The 25,360-nt window shown below is 42.6% G+C and overlaps 1 protein-coding gene across 4 annotated transcripts in view; it reads right to left on the minus strand.

Annotated features, from left to right (window-relative positions):
* The window catches only part of SCN8A (sodium voltage-gated channel alpha subunit 8), a 1,580,263-nt gene extending 1,562,717 nt beyond the window's left edge, over window positions 1-17,546 (minus strand). For all 4 annotated transcript variants that reach the window (XM_044083431.1, XM_044083429.1, XM_044083430.1 and 1 more), the window contains exon 1: window positions 17,261-17,546. In XM_044083431.1, the coding sequence (XP_043939366.1) occupies window positions 17,261-17,531 (271 nt within the window). In that variant the 5' untranslated portion in view covers window positions 17,532-17,546. The remainder of the gene's footprint in view (window positions 1-17,260) is intronic.
* Between the last annotated feature and the right edge of the window lie 7,814 nt (window positions 17,547-25,360).

A 25,360-nucleotide genomic window follows, 5' to 3' on the forward strand; every position in this document is an offset into this window, starting at 1 on the left:
GTGTTCCGAGGAAGTATCAGAAGAGATTATAATACCTTGCTGGGTAGACTAGAGGTTTCAAGCTGGCTGTCCCTGTGGAGTAGAATGAGGAGGATCCAAGCACAGGAACATCTGGGTGCTGGTGTGAAATTCTGAGGGGGCTGGGACTGTCAATTCTGTTGGAGCAGAAAACACCCTCTTCATAACCTTGAAGCAGACCATCTTGGGGAAAGATAAGACCTTGGCACCAAGAAGGCAAGCTTCTGGAATGTAGTCTCCTCCCGCTCCAAAAGCAAGCTCCCCGAGGAGGAAGTTGGAGCTAAGCAGTCCCATGCCGAAGCACCAAGGCACAGAGACAGCTCTGAGACCTTTGGAGTCGATGCCAATGCCGTGGATCTGGCAAGGAAGCTTCAGCTTCGACAGTCCTGCAGATCTGAACATGTCAGAGCCATGGCACTCATAGTTAACTTTGGATCTGAAGATAGGATCATCTTTGGATCCAAGCCAGATGGACCCAAAAGACTCACATACAGGGGACTTTGAAGCAACCAAAGAGATTAGAGGAGGAGTCTGAAGTGGTGGTGTGGTCAAAGGAAGGGCCTCCCAACCCAAAGTGTTAGGAGCCGGTAAAACACCCATCTGGATCTGCACAGAGAGAGAGAGAGAGAGAGAGAGAGAGAGAAACTTCCTCATCATCCTATCCACATCATCTTCAGTGAAACTTCTGGAGGATCGAGACAATGCCAGTGAAGGTGACTTAGCATGGCACTTTTTACATAAAGGGAGATGGGATCCTGGAAGGAACTGGATCCACAGAGGGAGAATAATGGATCCTAGGCATAACAACAGAATCTGAAATTGTTGGCTCTGAATATTTTTTGGTTGGGTCCGAGGACGTCGGATCCATAAGTCTCTCCTCGAATCCGACTCAGTCCTTCCTAGACAACTCCAAGGATGGAAATGAGGAAGTAGAAGCAACAGGAGATTTCAACTCCTTAGACTTAAGTTTGGGGGACTGAGCCCCTTAAACTGCTTCTCCGAAAGAAGGTAACAAGCCTTTCAATATTAATTTAGTCTTCCTGTCCATTAAAGTGTGAGGATTAAAGTTGTGGTAGATTGAACAGTCTTTCTGCAGGTGCTTTAGAACTAAATAATAAACACAAACTGTGGGTGTCTGAATCAGGCAAATTGTGCCCACACTTCGAACACTTCTTAAAGCCGAAAGGGCCCTTCTCAGCCTTTCTACAATAAAAAAATTAAAGCAGCAAGGAGAGTTTTTTTTTTTGTTTTAATATAGAAAGAAGGAAAGGGAAAGGTATTACCAACAATGGTGGTATTGTGTACAGCATAGATACCAATGATGGTAGTTAAATAAGTACAATGAGTACAAAGGTAAGGGAAAAAACAGTAACAAGAAAATATTTAGAAAAAAAAGCAGAAATTATAAATGTATAAATTTATATGTGTGTGTGTATATATATATATATATATATATATATATATATATATATATATATATATACACACACACACACACACACTATATAATACATGAACAGAAAACCTAGCTTATCTGTAAAAAAAAAACTGCTGAAGCTCAAGAGCAATGGCTGACCAAGTCCTTTTGCAAAAAGCGGCAAATGTGATCTGGGGTATGTTAGGGTTGGTGCATTAGGTTTAAGAAGCTTGAGAGCTTTTGGTTACAGCAAGCTTTAGTAATGGCCATGTCAGATCCAAGGACCAGATCCAAACCCAACAGTTGAGGACAGAATGAAAATTGACATAATCAGATTATTGTTTTCCATGTTAAGAATCTCAGATCAGCCTGAAGAGCTGGTTCAAATGGAGAAATAATTAATTTTTCCAGAACAAAATTAAGATCCCAAGGAAGAGACACATTGGATGGGTATGCAAAACCCCTCTCAAAAACATCTTGATATAGGGATGCATTGAAAGAGGGGATCCATGGGCAGACTTGCTAAAAAGGCTGATAAATTAATCTAGCTCGATCAGTAAGAAAGGCTAGATGATACCTCTCACAGATATTGCAGAATCAGAGAAATGCTAGCCTAAAAAAGAGGCCTGGTTCCTTGCATGACACCAGCTTGAAAATCTTTTCCATTTCCAATGGCAGTTTTTTTTTGTCTCTTTTAATACCTGCTACACAGCTTCAGAAAACAGGAGCCTAGAAGGTATTAACACCATCATCCAGGCAGTTAGTTTGAGTTGCTTAAAGTTGGGGTGTATCAAACAAACCTTTTCTTGTGTGAGTGCATATACTATGTAAGGAAGTTTATGGAAATTGTCTGAGTCCATTACCGAAGGAAAGGAGGACCACTGTTGCATGGGCCAGAAAGGAGTCACCACAATGATCTTTAGAGTCTCCATCTTAATCTTCAGAATGACCCTGCATATTAGAGGAAAAGGTGTAAAGACATACAACAACATTCCCATCCAAGGCAATGAGAATGCACCTGTTTTCTGGGCCTGCTTGCAAGAAGACCTGAAGCAAAATGGTGGCAGTTGTTTGTTGTGAATGAAGATGAAGCTCCAGTCCAGCTGGTGAATCTGGGTATCCTGAGGCAATGTTACAACTGCCTCATGTACACAGACCACCCTCTCCTCCTACCACAAAACACTAACATATGGGAGAGATGCAATTATACAGACAAAGTGGAAGCTAGGCTGTCTCCACCCAAGACTGGAACAGACAAGTCAAGAGGAGAAAGTTAACACTTGCACCACAACTCCAGCCACACAAAGACCTACTAAAACAGCACTGGCAAAAATACACATAAATACACAAAATCATACTCGGAGGCTCTAAATAAAAACCTGCAAAAGCATCAGAGACCTCCAAGCAGACACCCAAACAATCTGCATTTCCCGTCACAAACGAGACAACACATAAAACACAAAATCAGTGTGCCGCACAATCACAGCCCTTAAGGTGCAATAACATATGTAACACACTAGTAATAGGTGACTCTATAGTCAGGCACACTGACGCCACACTCACTAGGCTGGACAAGCAGAAGGCTACTGTTAGCTGCCTGTCGGGAGCCAGAATCCGCCACATAACACAAGCACTCAGGTCACTCCAGAACAAGTACAAATATGACTCTGTCATTGTTCATGTTGGTGTGAATGACCTGAGACGTACCTCCCTGGACTACATGAAAAGAGACATGGAAGAGCTCTCTGATCATGTAGCCCAGGCTGGTATGACCCTGACCCTGAGTAGCATCCTGCCCTCACCAAGAATGATACTTCAGTATAAAGAAAAAATGATCAATTTCAACAATTGGCTAAGCCTCTGGTGTCATTCAAAGGGGATCCAGTGTCTGTCAGCTTGGGACGACATACTCGACAAGCCGCGTTGCTTCGCAAGAGACGGCTTGCACCTGTCACCCCTAGGCTTTTGAATACTGGCCAAGGCTCTTGCTGCCCCCATAGTGCCTTTTTTAGGCAAGGCTCAAAAGTCAAACCCACCTTTGTAAACAGCACAACTAACAAAAAACTGAGGATTATGCTACTCAACGCCAGCGGTTTAAATCTCAAAATGCACAGGTTCAAAGCACTCCTCAGTATGGAGAACGTTGACATCTGTGCAATAACTGAAACCTGGTCCAAGGCTCCAGAGAGCACCCCAGCACTACCGGGCTAAAACTCATACCAAACATTTTGGCCACAGAACACGGACCGAAACACTAAAGGAGGGGGTGTATCCATATTCATTAAGGATACCTACATCTCCAGGTTAGTGGCGCAGCATGATACCTCTGAGAACATCCATGTGCAACTAACATTGAACAAATCTGCAATGCAAATTGTGGCCTGCTACAGATCACCCTCCATGACCCAGGACCACCACTCCACCTTTCTGGAGACACTGGAAAACATGAAGGTCCTACTGAACACCCTGATATTGGGTGATTACAATTACCCTACCATTCACTGGGAAAACTACTAAAGTACAAATTCCCAGGCCCAGCGCTTCCTGGAATTCATCAACTCAAACACCCTGGATCAGCTGGTAAACTCCCCTACCAGAGGTGAAAACATATTGGACCTGGTCATCACCAACATGGGCGAGATCAGACCATAAACTAATCACTCTGGATGTCCACACCCTACCACTACCACCAACTAAAGAAACCACAGTAAAAAAACATTTCTAAAGCAAACTTCACCTTACTTAAGACAGAGGTGGTAAGTTTCACAGCCCCCCACGCTAAAGGATAACGCTGCCCAAGATGCAGAAACCTTTACAAATGCACTTTATGAGCACCTACAAGGATGCATGGATCATGCCATCTCTAGCAAAACCAAGACTCACTCCTCTAAGAGAAGGAAACCAGTTTGGTGGACCCCTGCAATAAACATGCTATACAATAGAAAGAGGAAACTAGTTAAAAAACAAAGCAAATCCCAAGAAAGAAAGACATCCCTGATCAGTATCAGTAAGAAACTAAGGTCCCTCATGAAATCATCCAAGGCTAACTTCGAAAGAAAAACAGCCAAGTATTCAAAAAAATAACCACAAAGCCTTCTTTAGCTATGTTAAGAATCTAAGTGGCAACTCGCAGATATGCACTGAACTACTGCAAAATAGCACAAATTATACTGAACCTACTGATATTGCCAACATCCTGGCAGACAGATTCAGTGCAAACTTCACCCCCTCTCACCTCCAAAAGGGCCCACAGCAATACCGGAGAAGTGTAGTGTCCCAAAAATCACAGACGCACAGGTAAAAACACAGCGTCAATGGGACCAGATGGTGTCCCAGGCTGCGTCTTGCACGAACTACAGAACAAACTAACCCCCCTAAACACACTGTTCAACCTCAGCCTCTCCACAGGCTACATGCCCATAGAATGGTGCACAGCAATAGTTATTCCTCTCCACAAAGGAGGGGCCACAACTGACACTGGTAACTATCACTCCCAAAAGCCTGACTAGCCTGGTCTGCAAGGCTATGGAGCACATCATCATGGAACTCATTAACAAAGACACTGGGAACCTCCAAACACTTGACCCGACCCAGTTAGGCTTTGTTAACGACAGATCATGCCTACTAAACCTGGTTGACTTCAAGACAGTCACCAAGGCCATAGACGAGGAAAAGGTGGTTCACACAGCCTACCTTGACCTCGCCAAGGCTTTCAACACCATTCCCCACTCAGGTATTACAGAAAAACTCACCAGCCTGAACATAAACCCCTACATCACGAGATGGGTTGCCAACAGGCTTACAGACAGAACTCACACGGTAAGAATAGCGGGCTCCAGGTCCGACTCTAAACCAGTTACAAGTGGTGTCCTGCAAGGCTCGGTCCTGGGACCCCTACACTTCGGCATATACTTCTCAGAAGTACAGGCAAACACAGGAAGGCTATGGCTAACCAAGTTCACCAATGACTACAAACTGGGAGCCATAATTGACTCTCTGGCTGACACGGACATCCTCCAAAAGGGCCTTACTGAGACGGACACCTGGTGTCAAAGTCATGGCCTCAAGCTAAATGCCAAAAAATGCATAGTCATCCCGTTTGGGAAAAACAAAACACCCACCAATTACCACATAGGTGGCAGCCCCCTTAACACAGAAGAGGTAATAAGAGATCTGGGGACCCAGGTAGATAGTAATCTCTCCTTTGACAATCATATTGCCAAAGTAGTTAGGAAATCCTTCTATGTGGCCCATCTAATTACTAAAGTGTTTGCATCTAGAAATAAAGAGGTTATACTGCCCCTCTACTCATCACTCATTAGACCCATCATAAAGTACAAAGCCGCATTTGGGATGTACCTCACAACACACTTCCAACAGCTGGAAAGACCACAAAAGTACCTCATTTACTGGCCTCAAACATATGTCCTATGCAGCCTGACTGAAAATCTCTGGCTGTGCTCAGTGGCATATCACTTACTCAGAGGTGATCTCTGCCTGACTTACAAAGCCATGTCCAACTCAGAACTGATGGACATGCTCCACCTAAAGAAATCCAAGTCACTACAAACCACGCGCTCTAGTGAGCTGAACCTCCCCACAACAATAAATAGAACATGCTAGAGGGATAGATTCCTGTCACAGACTCCTCATGCTTTGGAACAAAATTCCAAATTACATCAGGCAGAGCGCTTCACTAACACTCCAAGAGAAACCTTGACGAGTGGATGGGTAACAGAAAATATACCTCTGGGATCACTTCACTGGCTCTGCTTGACAGTTGATCAGTTAATTAATCAATGGGGTGGCGAAAGCCGACACACTCTGGCTAGGCTTATAAATGCCCTTGGGCAGATGGCCTACTACCTACCTATGAACCTATGAATAATCTCTCTGAGGTGTCCCCCACAGTCAGATCAAATCCAGCAAGGACCCCTGATTCAATTTCTATTTGTAAGGGTATGTCCTAATCCTGCTCAGCTTGTCTGCCACAATATTTTGCTCTGATGGAATGTAAGATGACTGTAGATTAAAACGGTGTTGTGTAGCTATATCTCAGGCTTCCGCAACTAATGTGCATTGTAGGTAAGATCTGGACCCCACCCTACCCTATCCCAGACCTGAAAAGCTAGTTTACAAAGAAAATAGGACCTCGGTGTCTCCTTGCTTGTTGACATATTGTCTGTGAAACTTTTAATGGTCCTGGGATGAAAGAGGGAATGGAAAGCCTGAAGAGCTAGAAGCAGAGCTTTCATTTTCCTTATATTTAAGTGGTCCACCCTGTGATTAAGAGGTCTGAGACCCTGAACCTTGAGAAAGCCATAGAAGGCCCCTTATCCCCTTCTGAGGCGTTGTAAAGAGCTCTTCCAAATCAGGCCTGGAGAGGAAGCTCCAGGCTATCAGAAAGTTGATGAATCCACCAATTAAGCTCAAGCTTGAGACAGGGAAAGAATGGTACCTGGATGTCAAGGGGGTGGCAATGTTGGATCCACACTGGCTCGAGGTACCACTGAAGCTTTCTCATATGCAGCCTGGCCAGATGGAGCACGGAAATGGTGTAACTATGTACTCTAGTACCCTGAGAAATTCCCTGGTTGTAACTGCAAGAAGTGATCGGAAAAAAGGCAATAAGAGATGTGCCTTGGAAATAGGCAGAGATGTCAGCATTGGGATGGTCTGCAGCCTGCAACAGAGGAAAATATGATCCTGAGAAAGCATCAGGGCTGATTTCTGGAAGTTTATGGTGAACTCCAGACTCTGTACCGGTAAACTGGAGATCCTAAAGCAGAACGTCAGGGCAAGAAGCTTGAATGAGTAAAACATCTAGCGAGGGAAAGGTACAAAAGGCAATGACAGGAGCCAGGCATTTGAGGAATACCCTTGGGGCAGTAGGGAGACCAAAAGACAAAGCAAAAAAATGCATTTCTCTGGGAATGTTTCTCTCCGGGCCTCTGCTCAAAATTGACTTTGTTCCAAGTTGGACTTTCCCAGTAAACAAATGCTAAATAAATAAAACGCAAGGAAGAAACAGAGAAACATAAAAATTTCCTGAAAAGTGGATGGATGGAAATAAGAAGGTAGGCATCTTTTGAGATACAGAGGGACCAGAAAGGCTTGGGAGTAGAAACGCAAATAGAGTCTGAAGAGACAACATTCAAAAGGAAGGAATCTTGAAAAAGGTGTTGAGCCGAGAAAGATCCAGAATTGATCTCCAAGTGTCCTCCTTTCTGGTAACAAAGAACATCCCAGAATAAAGACACCTCCATACCTGGGTAGAAGGCACAAATCAAATGGTGCCTTGGACCAAAAGAGAATGACCACCTCTGGGAAAATAAGTTGTTTCCAGGGAGGTTGAGGGATGTCCAAAAAAGGGAGGAAGAGACTTCCAAATCATGACATATCCCTGGTGAATAATGGACAGAACCAAAGAGTCTGTTGTGATCTTTACCAACTTTGAAAGAGAAAGGGTTAAGGAAACCTGGCCGAGGGAAAGAGGAAACAAATAATCAAATGGAACCTGGCTTATCCTGAAAAGCAGGTTTCTGAGAGGTAGGGGTTTGAGTAAACTTAGGAGGAGGCAAATGTCTAGAACCCTTTTTTTCCCCTTTGGAGGCGGGTGTGACTGCCTAAGAACAAAAGCATATTTGGAGGGATAATTCCTCTGAAATTTAGAAACAGGAGAAACAAAAATATGTTTCAAAAACAGCAAGGCTTTACCTTTATCCTGGACAGACTCGAGAAGTTCAGCAGCTGCAGTACAAAAAAGATTTTTACTATCCAAAGGAGCAACCAATAGTTTTGCCTTACTGTCATTAGGTAAAGCCAGCAGACAAATCTAGGAGTAATGCCTCAAAACAGAAACAAAGGCAGCAGACCTGGAGGAGGCATCACCTGCATTTGATAGCATGGTGAACAACTTGAGAGGTACAGCCCAACAGAGAAAGAGCAAAAGCCTTCCCCTCACATTCAGAAAGGTCAGAAACCACTCTGGAAACCTGAGAAATGAGTGCAGAACATACCTGGTCATATGAGTCTGCTAGCTGATGGCCCAAAAAGGATAAAGTGGCAACAGTGTAAACCTTTTTGCCCAGCTGCTCCATAGCCCTACTATCCTTATCTGAAGGGAGCAACTTGGTAGAGGGCAACAACTTGGAGGGGTTGTCAAAAGAGGCAGACACTACTGAAGGGTTGGCATAAGGGCATTTATACAGAAATTTACATTTGTCAGAAACCTTGTAAAATCTATTAGGTTTCTTGGGTGTGGAGGGCTGAGAATCAGGAGCCACAAAAGCTGCTGAAAACGTATCCAGGAGGGCAGTCAGGACAAGGGGAACAGCTGAAGGCTTAAGCAGACTCCATCTGGAGGAGCTCATAATACTGTTTCTGAATGTCAGAGATGTCAGAACAATCCCACTCAAAGAACTCCATCATGCAGACAATAGTATCCGCAAAGGAGAGTTCCTCCAAAGAGGAATTTGGACTAATAGCATCCTCTTCATCTGGATCATAGTCCTATGGGGAAGGAATTTGAGAAGAGTAAGCCAGAGACTCTTCCTCAGAATCCAGATCCTCATTTGAAGAGTCTAGCTCCCTGGGTCTTTTAACAGGAGTGGAAAACTAGGGAGGAGCAGGCACAGGTATCCCTTAAGGAGGCTTTAAAGCCATTAAAATATTAAATAACCCCTGAGTAAAATCCTGCCATTCATGTTGGGGATCCTTAACTCCACGGAAAATATGCTTGGTTTTCTGTTTCTTTTTTGTGGGACATCAGCATGAAACACACTCAGTGGGACAGACCCCTAGCAACATTCAATAAGCATGGTAGGGATCTCCTCCCAAACTAAAATTTGCGGAATCTCCCTCGTTCCCTCAGATGTAATCAGCCTTGGTTCTCCCTCAATGTCAGGAGCAGACATTTGTAAAGTCTATGAGGAGGTGTGAGAAGTCAGATCCAAACTGGCTTACGATGGGATCATGGCACAGGCATCCGAGACAACCACCACATTCCTCTGGACTTTCATTAGCATCTAGAAATATATCTCGGATGTGGCTGGACAGTAGTCACATCAGACTTACGTTTTTTGGTCATTTTCTTGGCAGGACGTCACCTTTATGTCCTACACAAAAGGAGTGTATGTGAGATGCATGACACCTATAAGCACTAAAGGCTTTCGTATACTGCTCCGACTCTGGATTGTCCTAGGCAGGAGATCGCTTAAGTTATGAATACTGCAACAGTGATATGGAAGGACATCATAAGTTTGCTGTATAAATGAACAGATCTATTTTTCTACCACAGAGTATTAAAAAATGAATTTATGTACTGACCATAACATTCCATCTGTGTTGGCCATTTTCATCATCTGTGTTGGCCATTTTCATTCTTCCTCAACAGATGGGCTCGGATCTGACTCAGCTGTCACACTAGCTCATGGCCACCAACAAACTCCCAAGCTCTTCTCATACCCATAATGCACTATGCCTTATGTCCCTCAGATCCTATTTACAGCTTGAGAGAGAAAAAAAAGAATTACCATAACTGGAGTTCAACACAAAGGACATATGGTGTCCCAAAAAGTCTCACTCCAAAAGAAGACATTTGTGAAAAATGGAGGGGAATGGACAGTAGGGAGTTAAGGAAGAAAGAAAATGGACAACACAGATGGAATGTTATGGTAAGTACATAACTTCTTTATCTGATGTTGTCAATATCCATTCATTCCACAATGTATGCGACTCAGTCCACAGCTACCTAAATCCTTGGGTGGACTTTAAGAAAGGATATTCCTGAGTACGGTTGAGCTGAAGGCCTCTCTTCCCCTCAAGACCAGATCCAGTTTGTAATGAGTGATAAAGGTATGAGGATTGGACCAAGCTGCAGCTGACATACACTGTCCATGGAAGCTCTACACTGGAATACAGTGAAAGTAGTCATAGATCTGGCTGAATGAACCTTTAATGGTTTTGGTAAGGAGAGATTCAGTTTGCTGTAGAAAAATAATATACAATTCGCCAGCCATCTGGCTACAGTTAACTTTGTAACTGATTTGCCTGACTTGTTATGTTCAAAGGAAACAAACAGCAGGTCTGTCTTTCTAATTTCTTTTGTTCTGTGCAGGTAGAAACATAATTGCCTATGAACATCGAATAAGTGACGCATATATTTTCCTTTATTTGAAAAGTTTGGCAAGAATACTGCCAGGTTAATGGCTTGGTTAATGTTAGATTCTGGCATCACCTTAGGTAGTAAGGAAGCACTGGTATATAAGGTGACCCTAACTTGTGGAAAATCAAGTATGGGGGCTTAGAAGATAATGCTTGAAGTTCTGAAATTCTTCTAGCAGATGTAATTGCAACAAAAAAGACAGTTTTCCAGGTCAAAAATTTGAAATCCTATTTAGCTGCAGGTTCAAAGGGGGAATGTGTTAACGCTTGCAGTAACAAACTTAAATCCCTTGGAAGTACAGGATCTTTATAAGGAGATCTAAATAGTAAGGTACCTTTCAAAAGGGCTTTCCACAGTTTAGAGGGAGCTAGGGAGGAATTCTGAAACCCCAAATGAAAGTTAGAGATGGCTGCGAATTTCACTTTAATAGTCAATGAACTACCACCCACAAATAAATTCACTAAAACTTGAAGAAGAGAATAAATTGGGGCTGAGAAGGTGTCTACCTGATTTTGCTCTGCCCAATAAACAAATCTTCTCCATTTACTTCTGTAGAGTTTTCTTGTAGAGGCTTTATGGGAAGATAACAATATAGAATGGACAAGTGAAGAGAGCATTGGTTGCCTGGCTATTAATAGAATTGGAGAACCCATGTAGCCAGTTTGAGATTTGAGATGTCCAGGTAAACCATGCCTGTCAGGTGAGACAGAAGGTCTGGAGTTGGATCCAGAATCCCAGGTTGGTACAGAAGATAAGGCCAAAGGAAGGGGAGTCAAATCTGTTGAGGCCGGTAAGGTGCAATGAGGATAACGTTGCTCTTCAACCTGGCAGCTTTCAGAAGGAGCCTGGGAATCAAAGGAATCAGGAGTTAAGCATACAGAAGACCGGGGGGCTAATTGTGGAATAGGGCATCCCTCAAGGATTCCTCTGGTGGGGAGATTAGGGCAAAGAAGCTGCTACACTTGTTTAGGGGAGATGCAAAAAGACTGCAGTAAGGCTGGCCCCACTGATTATTGGAAGAAATCAACCACTGTCGCACCCTCAGGGCTTAGGAGTTAAGATCTGGTTCCACCTTGTTTTTTGAGGTACAAAGCTACCGACATGTTCATTTGGACTGCAAATGTTCTGACAGAGAGAGAGCTTTGGAATGCTTGCAAAGCCAAAACCACCGTTCTCATTTCCAGAACACTGATATGCAAGTTGGCCTCTTCATGGGACCAAGTGCCTTTGACTGTCTTCCATAGAAAATGCCTCCCCACCCAATCTGGGAAGCATCTGTGGTCACTATGGCCTTGGGCTGATGGAGAACGGAAAAAATGACCTTGCAAAAGTTGTGACTGCATCCACCAGGAAAGATACCTTTTGCATACCTGATTTATTCTTATCTTTGTCAGCATGGGTGGAGAGAGAATTGACCATTGTGTTTGCAGCATCCATTGCAGAATTCACATATGATATCTTGCTAAAGGAACTAAAATTATTACTGGTGACACTGATCCCAGGGCTTGCAGGATTAAGCGGGCTGAAATTCTGGTGCTGCAAATTATTTTCTTGACCTGATTTCTTATTGTTTGCACTTTCAAAAGGGGAAGAGAAGCTACCATAGATACTGTGTTGAAAATTATCCCATGAATTCCAATTTCTGAGTCGGTTGTAACTGTGTCTTGTTGTAACTGATGGCTGCTCCAAGATTTGAACAAGTTTGCAACACTTGGTCTAGTGCTTGTACCAGTTGATATCTGGTTGGAGCAGTAATGAGCTAGTCGTCTAAGTATGGGAATACCCAGAATCCCTGAGGTCTCAAGTGAGCTGCTAGTACTGCCATACACTTGGTGAACACCCTGGAGGTTGTGGTAAGGCCAAAGGGCAGTGTTCAGAACTGGAAATGACTGGCTCCCAGCCAGAAGCATAAGTACCTTCTGGATCATCTGTTCATTTTTATGTGATAGTAGGCATCCTGAAGGTCTATCAAGCACATCCAGTTGTCCTTGCTCTGAAAGGGCAGAATGGACTGAACCATAACAATCCAGAAATCTGTCTGTCAAACCAATTTGTTCAACACACTGATCTAAAATTGGCCTCCAGTCACCTGTCTTCTTTGGCACTAAAGAATCTTGAGTAAGTTCCGGATTATATTTGGTCTGGAGGGACCTCTTGGATGACACTTTTCTAGCAGCTTTTGGATTTCTAGTGCTGCTGCTTCCCTCTGATTTGGTGGAACACTGAAAATTTTCCTGGGTAATGGAGGAGGTAGGGAAAAGGCAATACTATAACCACTGGAAATGATTCTCTGCACCCAGGTATCCTTTCTATTTAGGCAGGCTTCGTGGTGAAGAGGTAAGCGACCCCAACTGCTTACAGAGGAAGACAACTGGGCCTCCTTTTCAGGCGCACTGAAAGGGTCTGTTGGAAAATATATCTCTAGGCCTGTGGTTTTGCGGGCCTCCTCTGCCATGGGGGCATCTTCTGCCATTATTGCTTCCCCCTCTGCCTCAGGGGGAACTACCTCCATGTGTGTCCTGGAAAGGACCCTGAGACTTCCTGAACCACATCTTTTGATTCCTGGAAAAGGTTCATTGTGGGGTTGAAAAATATATGCCCACTGCAGATAGGGTCTTTCCATCTTTCTCACACCTGCAGAGTGTGTCTAACTTTGGGGCCAAATAAAGAAGAACTGTCAAAGGGAGAATTGACGAAAGATGACTTGAAGGCCTCTGCAAAATCACATGGGCACATCCAGGCATGTCTCCTGATGGAAATACCTGCATCTGCAGCCCATGAGGTGCCTTCTTCAGCATGCAAGATGAGCCTCATGGACAAATTTGCGATAGATTGAAGAGCAGCCAACTGTGGAGCCACAAATGTTTGATCCTCTGCAGTACTGACCCCTGAAAGGGAATTTGAAAGTTCCTTAATCAAGATCCTTTGCATCTCATGAAGTGTGCCAAGTAGTTCAGCGATCAGACTGCAAATGTTGCTGAAGCATAAACTCTCTTCCCAAATCTGTCCAGTGCCCTAGATTCCTTTTTAGGGGGATGGACAGGGTAATTGTTCCACAAATACCTTCTTTGTAGCTGCCACTACAACCATCACATCAACCGGTACTCCCCTACTCTAATGTTCTCTTTCTACTGGAGGAGCCAGAATCTTGTCTGGTGTCTTGGCGATCGGCTCAAGCATATCAGGTTCCTTCCACATCCACTTCGACACTAAATCAATAAGGTCATCAGCAGGCAAAATGATCCAGGAGGTAGACAGGCAAGTCCTGAAAGCTTCCAGAAATACTGACTCCCCAGGAGTTGGGTTTTGGGCAGACCACCCACCCTTCTGTTTAAGGATCTCAAGGATGTCTCCAAATGAGATGCCATCAGGTGCTGATTTAGGAGACCCTTCTCCCTCATCAAAGTCAGTATCCTAGGTGATGGACTCCTGGGAATAGTCCAAGTGCCTCCTCTTGCACATTCTCTTCCTAGGGACTTCTTTAGTGGGATGGTCTAGAGAAGTATCAAAAGAGATGACAATACAAAGCTGGGTGGTCTGGAAGCTTTGGGCTGGCTATCCCCATGAAGTAGAATGCTGAGGATCATGGTGTGAAGTCAGCTGAGATGTCGAGGGTGGATCCAAGGGGGAAAGACACATCTGACCTGCCGGAGCAGAGAAAACCCCCTTCACAACCTTGAGAGCAGACTGCTCAGGAGAGAAGGAAGTCAATGGAACCAAGAAAGCAAGTTTCTGGCCTGCCACTGCCTTCTGCTCTGAGAGCTGAACACCCAAAGCAGAAGCCGAAACCATGCTTTCCAATGCTGAAGCTCTGAGAGGAAGAGATGGCTCAAAAAAACGTCGAACCCATCTCCTCGGATCTGACTTGTTAGCTTCATCTCTGAAAGCCATCCAGATCTGAAGAAGTTAGGGCCAGTGTACTCGAGTAAGAGTCAGATCTGAAAACAAAGTTCTAATCAGATCCAACCCAGAAGGGCCCAGAATGCTCAGATCTGAGAACTCTAACACCACAGGTTGGATCAGAGAAGTAGTCATTACCGATGGAGTAGTAGATGGACGGTGATCCTGACCAGAGGGCATATGAACCGTGAGGATTCCCTTCTGAAACTGCTGTGGGAAGATTCTCCTCGTTATCCTTTCCACATCTGCTTCTGAGAGACTTCTGGAGGAATGACAGGACACCACCGAAGGAGACTTAAGAATGCTGCCCCAAAAAAGGGAAGAGCACCCTCAACAGTGCTGGATCCACAGTGGGAGAATACACAGTACATGGCAATGGTTTAGGATCCGGGGTAGGTCCTGTCAGATCAGAGGTAGGACTAGCCACATATTTTATCGATCTGAAGATGGTCAGATCTCAAGAAACAAATGATCTGATTTAGACTTCTTTTTTCTTGGCTCTAATGTAGTAGAAGCAGTTGAGTAGGAAGATCTGGACCTTTCTGAAGGGTCCTTGGATTAGTTTTTGGAGACTGAACTCCAGATATGTCCTGAGAAAAAGGAGATGGTAATAGCCCCTTTAAGACTAATTTATTCCTTCTTTCTGTTAAAACCCTGGGGTTGAACCCACTGCAAATGTTGCATTCCTGGTCTAAATGTTCAGCCCCTAAACAGTATACACAAAGAGTGAGTATATATAAAAGGCATTTTGTGCCCACATTTTACACATTTCTTAAATCCTTCATTAGACATCTTTCCACTTAAAATACCAGATATCAAAAGGAAATTCAAATTCTAACTTAAAGTATCCAGACAGTGAACGATTAAATACTAATACTCCTGAAAGGAAGAAACCAGGGAGAAAAAAGGCTAGAAGAGAAATTAAAAAAAATAAATAAATAAATATAAAGAAAAGAAACAGGGTAGGAAAGACCTAATAACAATGGTAGTAAAGACTACACTAAAAAGTGTAAAGGAAGTAAAAAGGTGAACAAAACTGAGCAACTAGTAGAGAAATAGAATAAACCTTTTTGTGATAGAAGTAGCTATCTGAAATTAACTGTTAGAAGAAAAAAGTTTGTAAAATTTCACTTATCTTTATCAAAAAGCTCAAGAGTGAAGGTGACCACGTCTAGATGTGAAAGCGGCAAACGAGATCTAAGGGACATTAGGCATAGTGCATTATGGGTAGGAAAGGAGCTTGAGAGTTTGTTGATGGCCATGAGCTAGTGTAACAGCTGAATTATTTCAGAGTGCCTGATCCGAGCCCATCCATTGAGGAATGATTGAAAACGGAATCAGCTCTAGATGTTTTTGCAACTGAGATGCTAAATTGTTTGTGATATGTTCATTATCTGATGATATATTATTTACTGCCTGAGTAATCTGGATTATTTGCAGTCAAGCCTCTTGACAATTTAAATCTTTTTTTAAAATCTACTAATTTAGGATTCAGTTCAGTTCCATCATCCAGTTTTTAACATCTGCAAACTGATATCTGTTAAATTCCCTGCATCAAAATGCAAACTATTATCTTATATAATGCACTGTGTACCCCTGACATGGGAGAGGGGACAGGCAAAGGACTCTTGATTCAGGCCCAGACTCGAAGATTTTTTTCTTCTACCTAATCCTCCCTGCATAACTAATTCAATGCTACAGATGTAGCTTAAGCCAAAACAGGCTTCAATACTCATGCAAGGCTATACAACATCCAATATTTAGATCTCTGAAGACTAACGTACTGCAGACATCCACTTGCATTTTGAAATGGCAGTGACCTGTGCTCTCCCTCCAGAATGACAACTGACTTCTGCCTGCACCATCCCATCTTTTTCAATGGGCTCTCTACACCAGTGCCTGCTCATCAAGACCTCAAGCATCAAAAGCAAAAGTCTTATGTGAGTGGAACAGCTTTGTCAACTTAAACTGTACAGTGAATTTCTGATGTTCCTACCTTCTACTACCCTTCTAACAAAAAGCTGAGTATTGCCACAGTTGTTTATGGCTCTGAGCAAAGCACGGAAGGGAAGAATACTGCATTTCTGTTAATGTTGCAATCACTTACGAGAATTCTAATTTGCAATAAATAAATATTTAAGAACTATACAGAAGACAAATCATTTATATCACCAGAGCTGATGACATCTAAACTGGATAATATCTGATTACATGAATTATTAGGAATACATACATTATACAGGCTTATACTCTAGAGAAAAGATACGGATGGCTAAATAATAGTTCCCTAAAAGACTGTACAAACAGTAGCACAAAATTCTCTCTTTAATGGTTCTGTATTCTCTTTTCAGAGCTTGTAATGTCTTGAGAAAGCAGTTACAAATGGCTAACCATTGTGTAAGTATATGCTGAAGCTACATCTATATCCAAACAGCTCATCTGGACATTTCCGCAACAACAGTGAAACACATCTAAGAAATAATACCATTCAAGAACATACACCACAAACACAGCAACAGTTTCTGACGCACACACACACAGTTCCGACTGGCATTCAGTGTAGAAATTATGTTCCTCTGAATGCAATTAAGTTATACAACAGATCTAACCAACTCATGTTGATGATTTTTTGTTTTATAAACAGCAGCAAACACACTTTAGGAAATTCTTTAAAAACTCTTCCAAATCAGCTGACCCATAAGTTAGAGAAAGGCATGACAGGAGTGTTGCTTAGTAACAGGTGTTTAATAAAAACTTACTTGTATTATGAATGTACTCGTCCCAGTCAAACCCTTTGGATCCATTCCCGAAATAGCTTTCGTTCATGTTGATTGGCCACACTACACATTTGTTTCTCAGATTCCCCATGAATAGCTGAAGTCCAATTAATGCAAAGACACTGAGACAGAACACAGTTAAAATCATTACATCTGACAGCTTCTTCACGGACTGAATTAGGGCTCCCACGATGGTTTTCAGGCCTGCAGAAATAGTACAGTGTAAGGCAAAGTCATTACAATGCTCAACCATAGCAGATACAAAATGAGACAGCAGACAGTTTAGCTGTCATGTGGTAAGGTAGGTAATTACATGCTTCATTGGTAAGGCAGAGTAGTTTATTAGTGGTATTTAAGAACTCACTCATTAGATAACTTGTTTGGGAGTAATGTTAACTCATGGAATATGGAGTCTGCGTTCTGATGATCTTTTACCTTTACATGTTGCAAACAATGCAAGTATGAAACTATAACACACTGTTTGTGGAAGTAACAATGGTAAAAATTAGCTTCAACTACTACTGAAGGGTAAGATTCTGCTGTCTATTAAATAACAGCTACAGTCAGAAACTTAAAAATATTTCAATAATATCATAATCTGATTATTAGTGTAACTGTCCCTATGCACTAAGTTATTTGAAATATTTTATGATTAATTCTACCTTAAAAGGATAACACAGTGACGCCACACTTGTGCTGATGCCTCACAGAGCTTAGTCTTCTTTGGTTCCCAAATGAGGTGTTCTTCTGAGACCATTCTGCATGACGTCCCTGTGTCACTGTGTCTCTGTGGGATTTTGCAAGGCAACTTTTTTTCTCCATCATCTTAGAGATATGCAGGCAGGTGAACTGGCAATGTCCAAACTGGTTCTACATGTCAGTGGGCATACATTCTACATGTAAAAAGAATGTTGAAAGCACTGCAGTTCACCGCACCACTCTTTGAAATAAATAAATACTGTTTATTCCATAATAATGAACAACATACAAAAAGCACTAAGCGCTTTCACCCAGTTCCATACCGGGTTTCTTAGTGCTTTTTTGTATGTTGTTCGTTATTAATGCTTTCAACATTCTTTTTACCAGTTTATTATTGTTCGTTTTATTGGATTTACTGTTTTCTTTTTGGATACATTCTACATGTGACTGACACCCTGTCCAGGACTAGTGTCTAAACTATGCTACCAAGTATAGTCATTAGTGCCCTGCAACCCTGTACTGGATAAATGGGCATAGCAGAATCCATCTACAACTGGCATGAGGTAGCAAACATACTGCTGTGATTTAGTTTCTTTTTCGGCCAAGACTTTCCTTCATACAATGGACCGATTATCCCAGAATATAACTTACTTTCAGAAATCTTCTCCCATTAGGTGCTTCTTTGCATAAACTTGGAATGTCAATCCCATGAAGTGGGATTTTCTTCAGGTACTTACGGGATTGTTAGATCTGTCTTCCTTAGATTCCATTGTTTTTTGTTAGCTGAAAGCTGTTAAATAGTCTTTAAGGCTCTCTTTTCTTATTTCTGCAAAAGACTTAAAACTAACAGCTTGTTTGTGTTAATACTACTAGAGAGTGAATGAACTATACCCACTCTTCACTCACTTGCCAATGACTCAAGTTGTACCGATGACAAATTTCAAATTTCAAAAAGCAACAAAACAAGATTTCAAGGATAGTCAAATCAGTGAGCAGACAGACATCAACATCAATTATTGATATAAAACTGAAATAAAATTATATTATCCATGTGCAGCATCCTAAGAGAGATTTTTTAAAGCAAAAGAAAGGTTCCTCGTAAATTTAAAATGTGATGCTTGCATGCAGCTGTCCTTTAAGGGAACAAATGACTGTACACACGTATAATGAAACTCTAAGCAAGGTCACTGCTTCACACACTAATACCAAAATGTGTGCTTGTGCTTCCATGATGCACCATTCTCCCAGAAAAGTTTTATCTGTCAGCATTTTATTTCTGCCTCATTACCTGCAGAAAAGCACGCACTTCACACAAACTCACACTTTTATTTCCGTTTTGTTTCTTTTTATGGAAGAAGATTCTCCAATTTTTCAAATCAAAGAAATCTTAATAATCCACAGTAATAAAATAATAAATCATTCTCAATGTGTTGGAGCATAAAAATCCTCCACTAAATTTTATTTTTCTTTCTTTTTTTTTTTTTTTTTAGATTTTTGGAAACTAGAGAATTTTTAACCGTGATTTTTTGTTCCTTATGCCGACTGTATGAACAGCTAACATAGCCTACAGGGTTACAAGTGATAATGGAGCAACTGTCATCCACTCAGCTAAGAGGGAAATTTATGATGCTTGCGCTACCACTCCCCTGAGAAAGTCTATAAGCTTCCAAGGGATAGCCATGCACTTTGGTAGTGTGATGGCTTGATGTCTGCTTCCACAACTGGAGCTGCCCAACGCAGCCCTTGAAAGTGGATACCTCTATTCATCTCCGATCTCCACTGGGGACTGTAGCCAGACTGCATGTCCGAGTTCATAAAACATTCTCACCTGGGAAAGATGAGAAGGCTTCAACTCACCATTCCTCTCCCCTCCCATCTGGCTCATCTAGTATTCAGGTCATTAATCAGATCCTAGCTGGCTGGGTCATAGTTATGACGTTATCTATGTCACACAGCCACCAACAGTCCACATAGTTTCATCATAAGCAGAATTCCAAAAACAAGAAATGCAGTTTGCTTGTGTATTAATAGTTCACAGGCTACAATAACAGTCATGCAGAGACCTTGAAATGAGCTCATGCTCATCTTACAAAATACTTTACAAAAAAGATATAAAATAAAGTTTTTCTTAAAATGTGCATTAGCTGTAATATCATTAGCAGGGTGAAACAGAAATGTGTCTTAGAATTCTGAAGAAATAATACGCTTCACATTAAATTCTGCCAAATAATACTATCCTAGAAAACAGCATTTCTGCAACCACAAAGCAGCATGTATGGAACAACGTCCATTATAACTAGCATCCACACCTAGTTAATCCAAAAGGCAATGTCAACCTACAAGCAAACATGCTGCAGTCATACATAGGGAGGATTTTTTAGAAGGGAAACTGCATTTTCAGCTGATGAACTTAGAGAGGGAAGCCTGATTTTTATGCTCACAACATAGCTAGGATGGAGCTTTGAACAAATGAGATTTGCATATGCTGAAAAACATTCTATTCATGCTGGCTATTCAGTTTTGTACCCATACATTTAGAGGAGGGAACTTCCTCCAGAACCACACTGAGTAGGATATAAGGAAAACAGTGGAGTGACTATAGCCAAGTTACAGATATGACTTTTGTACTGATATACTTAAGTTGGCGTTTAAAAAAAAAAAAAAATTACATATATACACACACACACACACACACACACACACATATATATATATATATATATATATATATATATATATACATACACACACACACACATATATATATATATATATATATATATATATACATACACACACACACACATATATACATATATATATATATATATATACATTTTTATGGAGATCACTTTAGGAGTATTACAGATAATAAAACATCCTGAAATGTTGCTTTCCCATTCAACCAGAAAAAAAAAACAAAGGCAGAGGACTGGAGGGAAGGGATGTGAGGAAAGATGAAAAAATCGACAATACAGATGGAATGTTATGGTGAGTACATAACTTCTTTGTCTGATATTGTCAATTTTTCATCTTGTCCTCACATATGGGACAGAGTCCCCAGCTTCCTTTATCCCGAGCGGACTCATGGGAGGATGTTTCTCAGAACCATCAAACCAAAGCAGGATCTACCCCTGGAGACCAAATCCAATTTGTAATGAGTGATAAAGGTATTATAATTGACCCATGTCGCCGCTGCACAAATCTTGTCCATATAGGCATTAGTTTGAAAGACTGCAGATGTAGCCATGGCCCTTGCTGAGTGGGCTCTAAATGGTTTGGAAGAATTTATACCCTTCATGGTGTAAATAAAGGAAATGCAACTAGAGAGCTATTTAGATAAGGTAACTTTGGATACTGGTAAGCCTTTTCTAGGATCTGCAAAGGCAATAAACAATCGACCTTACTAACAGGGTCCCTTTTAAAAAGGCTTTGCAAAGTTTGTGGGAAATGAGAGATAAGTTATCCTTCCCAATATGAAAATTTGAAATGGCAGCTAACTGTACTTGAACTGTAGAGGCAGCTGCTCCATTATTAAAACAGTGGGCTAGGAATTCTACGACAGAGTGAATAGGTGCCATAAGGTGATCTACATTGTGCTGTTGAGCACAAATTACAAACCACCTCCATTTACTTTTATAAAGTTTCTGAGTGGATGACTTATGAGATGACATCAAAATATGATGGACCGGTGAAGAGAGTATGGGTTGTCCGGCAATCAATGGAATTGGAGGAACCAAGCTGCCAGCTTGAGGTTGTGAAGGCTGGGATGAGTCATTCCTGTCAGGTGTTACAGCAGGTCTGGAATGGGTTCCAGGATCCAGGGTTCCTTCTGTAGACGAGGCCAGAGGAAGGGAAACCAGAATTGTCGAGGTCAATATGGAGCAATGAGGATTACTGTTCTCTTCAACCTATTTGCTTTCTGAAGGAATTTGGGAATCAAGGGAATTGGGGGAAAAGCTTACAATAGGCTGGAAGGCCAACCATATATGACAGCATCCAGTGGGGACTCCCCTGTGGAAAGATTAGGGTAAAGTTGCTGTTGCATTTGTTGTTTAGGGAAGATGCAAAGAGATCGCAGCAAGGTTGTCCTCATCTTTGGAAAATGTCCTCCACTACTGCCTGGTTGAGAGACGACGCATGAGGCATGAGGACAGATCTGCTCAACTTGTCCACTATCATGTTGGACTTCCCCAGAATGTGTGTTGCTATAACAAAGCAGTTGGATGAGATCACGCACTGCCACAGTCTGAATTCTTCTCAACACAGGGGATATGATCTGGTTCCTCCTTGCTCGTTTCCGTACCAGACCACTGACATGTTGTCTGATTGACTCTCCACTGTTCCCACAGAAAGAGCAGTCTGGAATGCTTGCAGCACCAGAAGCACTGCCCTCAATCTCCAGGATGTTTATGTGCAGATTGGCCTTATCTGCAGACCAGGTTCCTTGGACTATTTTCCCCAGATAATGCCCCCTACCCCATCTGGGAAGCATCCGTGGTCACCGTGGCCTGTGGTTGTGGGAAAACAAAGGGTCGACCTTGTATCAACTGTTCTGCCTGAACCCACCATGAGATGGTCCTTTTGCATGTGTCTGTTATGAGAATTTGGTGAGACCTCGGTTGATGGGATAACTGACCACTGGGCAGCTAGAAGCCATTATAGTATCCATATGTCAAATCTGGCTAACAGAACAAACACTATTGCCACTGCCATTGATCCTAAAGCCTGTAGAACATGACAAGCAGCTATCTTCTTGTTTCAGATTAATCTGTGTGTTTGACACCTGATTGTTAACACTCTGGAGGGAGGAAGTTTCACAATCATTTGAGTGGTCTCCAGCTCCTATGAACTCTAGTGTTTGGGAAGTCTAGGTGTGATTTTTGGTAATTTATTGTTATGCCTAGTTCTGTGCAGATTTGAAGAATAGAGTCTTGCATAGATCAGTAGATGCCTGGTTGTGGCGGACATGAGCCAGTTGTCTAAATAAGAAAACACCCAGAATCCTTGTCATCTCAGATGAGCCACAACCACTGCCATACATTTGGTTAACACTCAGGGGGCATTAGTGAGACTAAAGGGCAGTGGTCTCAACTGGTAATGACTGGCTCCCAACCAGATGTGTACGTGTCTTCTGGAGCATCTGTCCATTTTTATATTACAGCATACATCTTGAAGATCTATACAGCACATCCAATCATCTTGTTCCAGGAAAGGAAGTACGGACTGAACCATGCCCATTTGGAACTTGTGGCATCAAACTGACTTGTTTAATCTGGTGAAATCCAGAACTGGTCTCCCAGTCCCATTTTCTTTGGAACTAAAAAGAACCTTGAGCAAGTTCCAAATCCTCTCTGGTTTTGGGGGATCTCTTGGATGACTTTTTCCAGCAGTTTTCGAATTTGAATGACTGCTTTATTCCTTTGACTGGTTGGGATGTCTGTGATTTTCCTGTTTTGGGGTGGTGCTGTTGAGAAAAATGAATTTGGTAACCCCTGGATATTATCCTCTGCACCTATAAATCGGAAGTTATCTTTTGCCAGGCTCTCCAGTGCAGGGATAGTCAACCCCTGATTGCCTGCAGAGGTTTACAATTGGGCCTCCTTTCAGGAGCACTGTAAATGTTTCCCAAAGAAAGACTCTCAGGACCCTTGGTTCTGCTGGTGTGCTCTGCCTCTTCCATTATTGTCCCACCCCCCCCCCTTGAACCACATTTTTCCACCACCTCTCTGACCTTTAGGGTAGGGTCTCTGAGGGGCAGAAAAATGTATGCCCATGGCAGAAAGGATCTTACTTTCTTTCTCATACCTGGATAGTGTATCTTTGACTTTGGGGCCAAAAAGTGATGAGCCGTCAAACGGGACGTTGACAAAAAATTACTTAAAAGGCACCGCAAAATCGCATAGGCGCATCCAGGTATGCCTCCTCACAGAGATGCCAGAATCCACCAGTCTACTTGTTCCTTTGGCTTTATGCGCGATGAGCCTCATAGCAGAGTTGGCTACAGAATGTAGGGTCCCTAACTGGGAAGCTTCCTTTTCTTGTGCTCCCTCAGCTACTGCTCCTTCAAGGGTATTTGATAGTTCCTTGATCAGATCCCTTTGCAACATGGGAAATGAAGAGGTAGTTCAGTGATCGCAACGCAAAGGGCACTGAAGAGAAAACTCACTTCCCGCATCTATCCATTGCCTTGGAATCCTTATTAGGATGATGAATAGTGGAACTCTCCTCTGAAAGTTCCATCCTGGTCGTTTCCACTACAACCATGGCATCTACTGCAACTCCTTTCGTCTGGAAGGCCATATCAAATGGGGCAATAATTATTTTCTTCGGTCTCCGGGTCTCCCAATCCTGCCAAGAGATCAAAGCTATGAGCTCATCAGTGGGAGAAGTCACCCAGGAAGTAGATGGTCGGGAACCAATAGCTGCCAGGTACACAGTCTCCTCAGATGAAAGATTACTGGACTGCCAGACACCTTTCTGTTTCAGAATCTACCTGAAGGAAACATCCACAGGAGATGACTGTGGGGATCCTTCTCCCTCATCGAGATCAGTGTCTTCCATGGCAGACTCCTCCGTGGAGTCCAAATTCTTCCTCTTACAAAGACTCTTCCAAGGGATCTCTTCAGTGGGGTACTTTGGGGAGGTATCAGAAGAGGCAGGGGCACCCTGATGGGTATCCTGGCACCAGAGGTCCCACTGTCCCAGTGGAACACCCTGGTCAGAAGCAGTGTGCAGGGAATCTTGATGGGATTGAGGATCCAAGGGGGCAGATGACCTTTTAGATGTGGGGGCAACTATAGCCCTCTCTAAAGTCCCAAAGGCTTAATGTTCCTGAGTGAAGGACTACTCCAGCTCTGACAAGCCATGCTTGCAGGTTAGGGCCTCCTCCAGCCAAGAATACAGCCCAGGGTAGAAGTCAGAGCTGAGCTCACCTGCACAGAAGTCCCAAGGCACATCAACTGCTCTGTCAGTCTGGGAGTTGAGTGCACTCATGGACCGCGAGGTTCACTACAGCTTCAGCAGCTCTATAGCTTTGAAAAGGCCTAAGAGCCCTGAGCGAAGGTCTGATCCAAAGAAAGAGACATCTTCAGATCCAAACTGAAAGGCACTGGGCATATCAGATCCGAAGGCTTTGAAACTTGCTCCAAAGTTGGAGGAGGAGTAAGTGGGGGAAGTAGATGGCTTGGATAGACCTAGAACCATGTGGGTCAAGGCCGAGGGGGACTTAGTAATGCCCTGCACCCACAAGATCTTGTGTACCATACACTTGGCATCATCTTCAGTAAGGCTTCTGGTTGAACGGGCTCGGTACTGATAAACCATTCTGAATTAAAAGTACCCTCTATCTGGAAAGAATTCTATACTCTACCTATACACAAA

The sequence above is a fragment of the Protopterus annectens genome, chromosome 9.part0 (assembly GCF_019279795.1).
Source record: "Protopterus annectens isolate FY-2018-M chromosome 9.part0, PAN1.0, whole genome shotgun sequence".
Classification (NCBI taxonomy): domain Eukaryota; kingdom Metazoa; phylum Chordata; order Ceratodontiformes; family Protopteridae; genus Protopterus; species Protopterus annectens.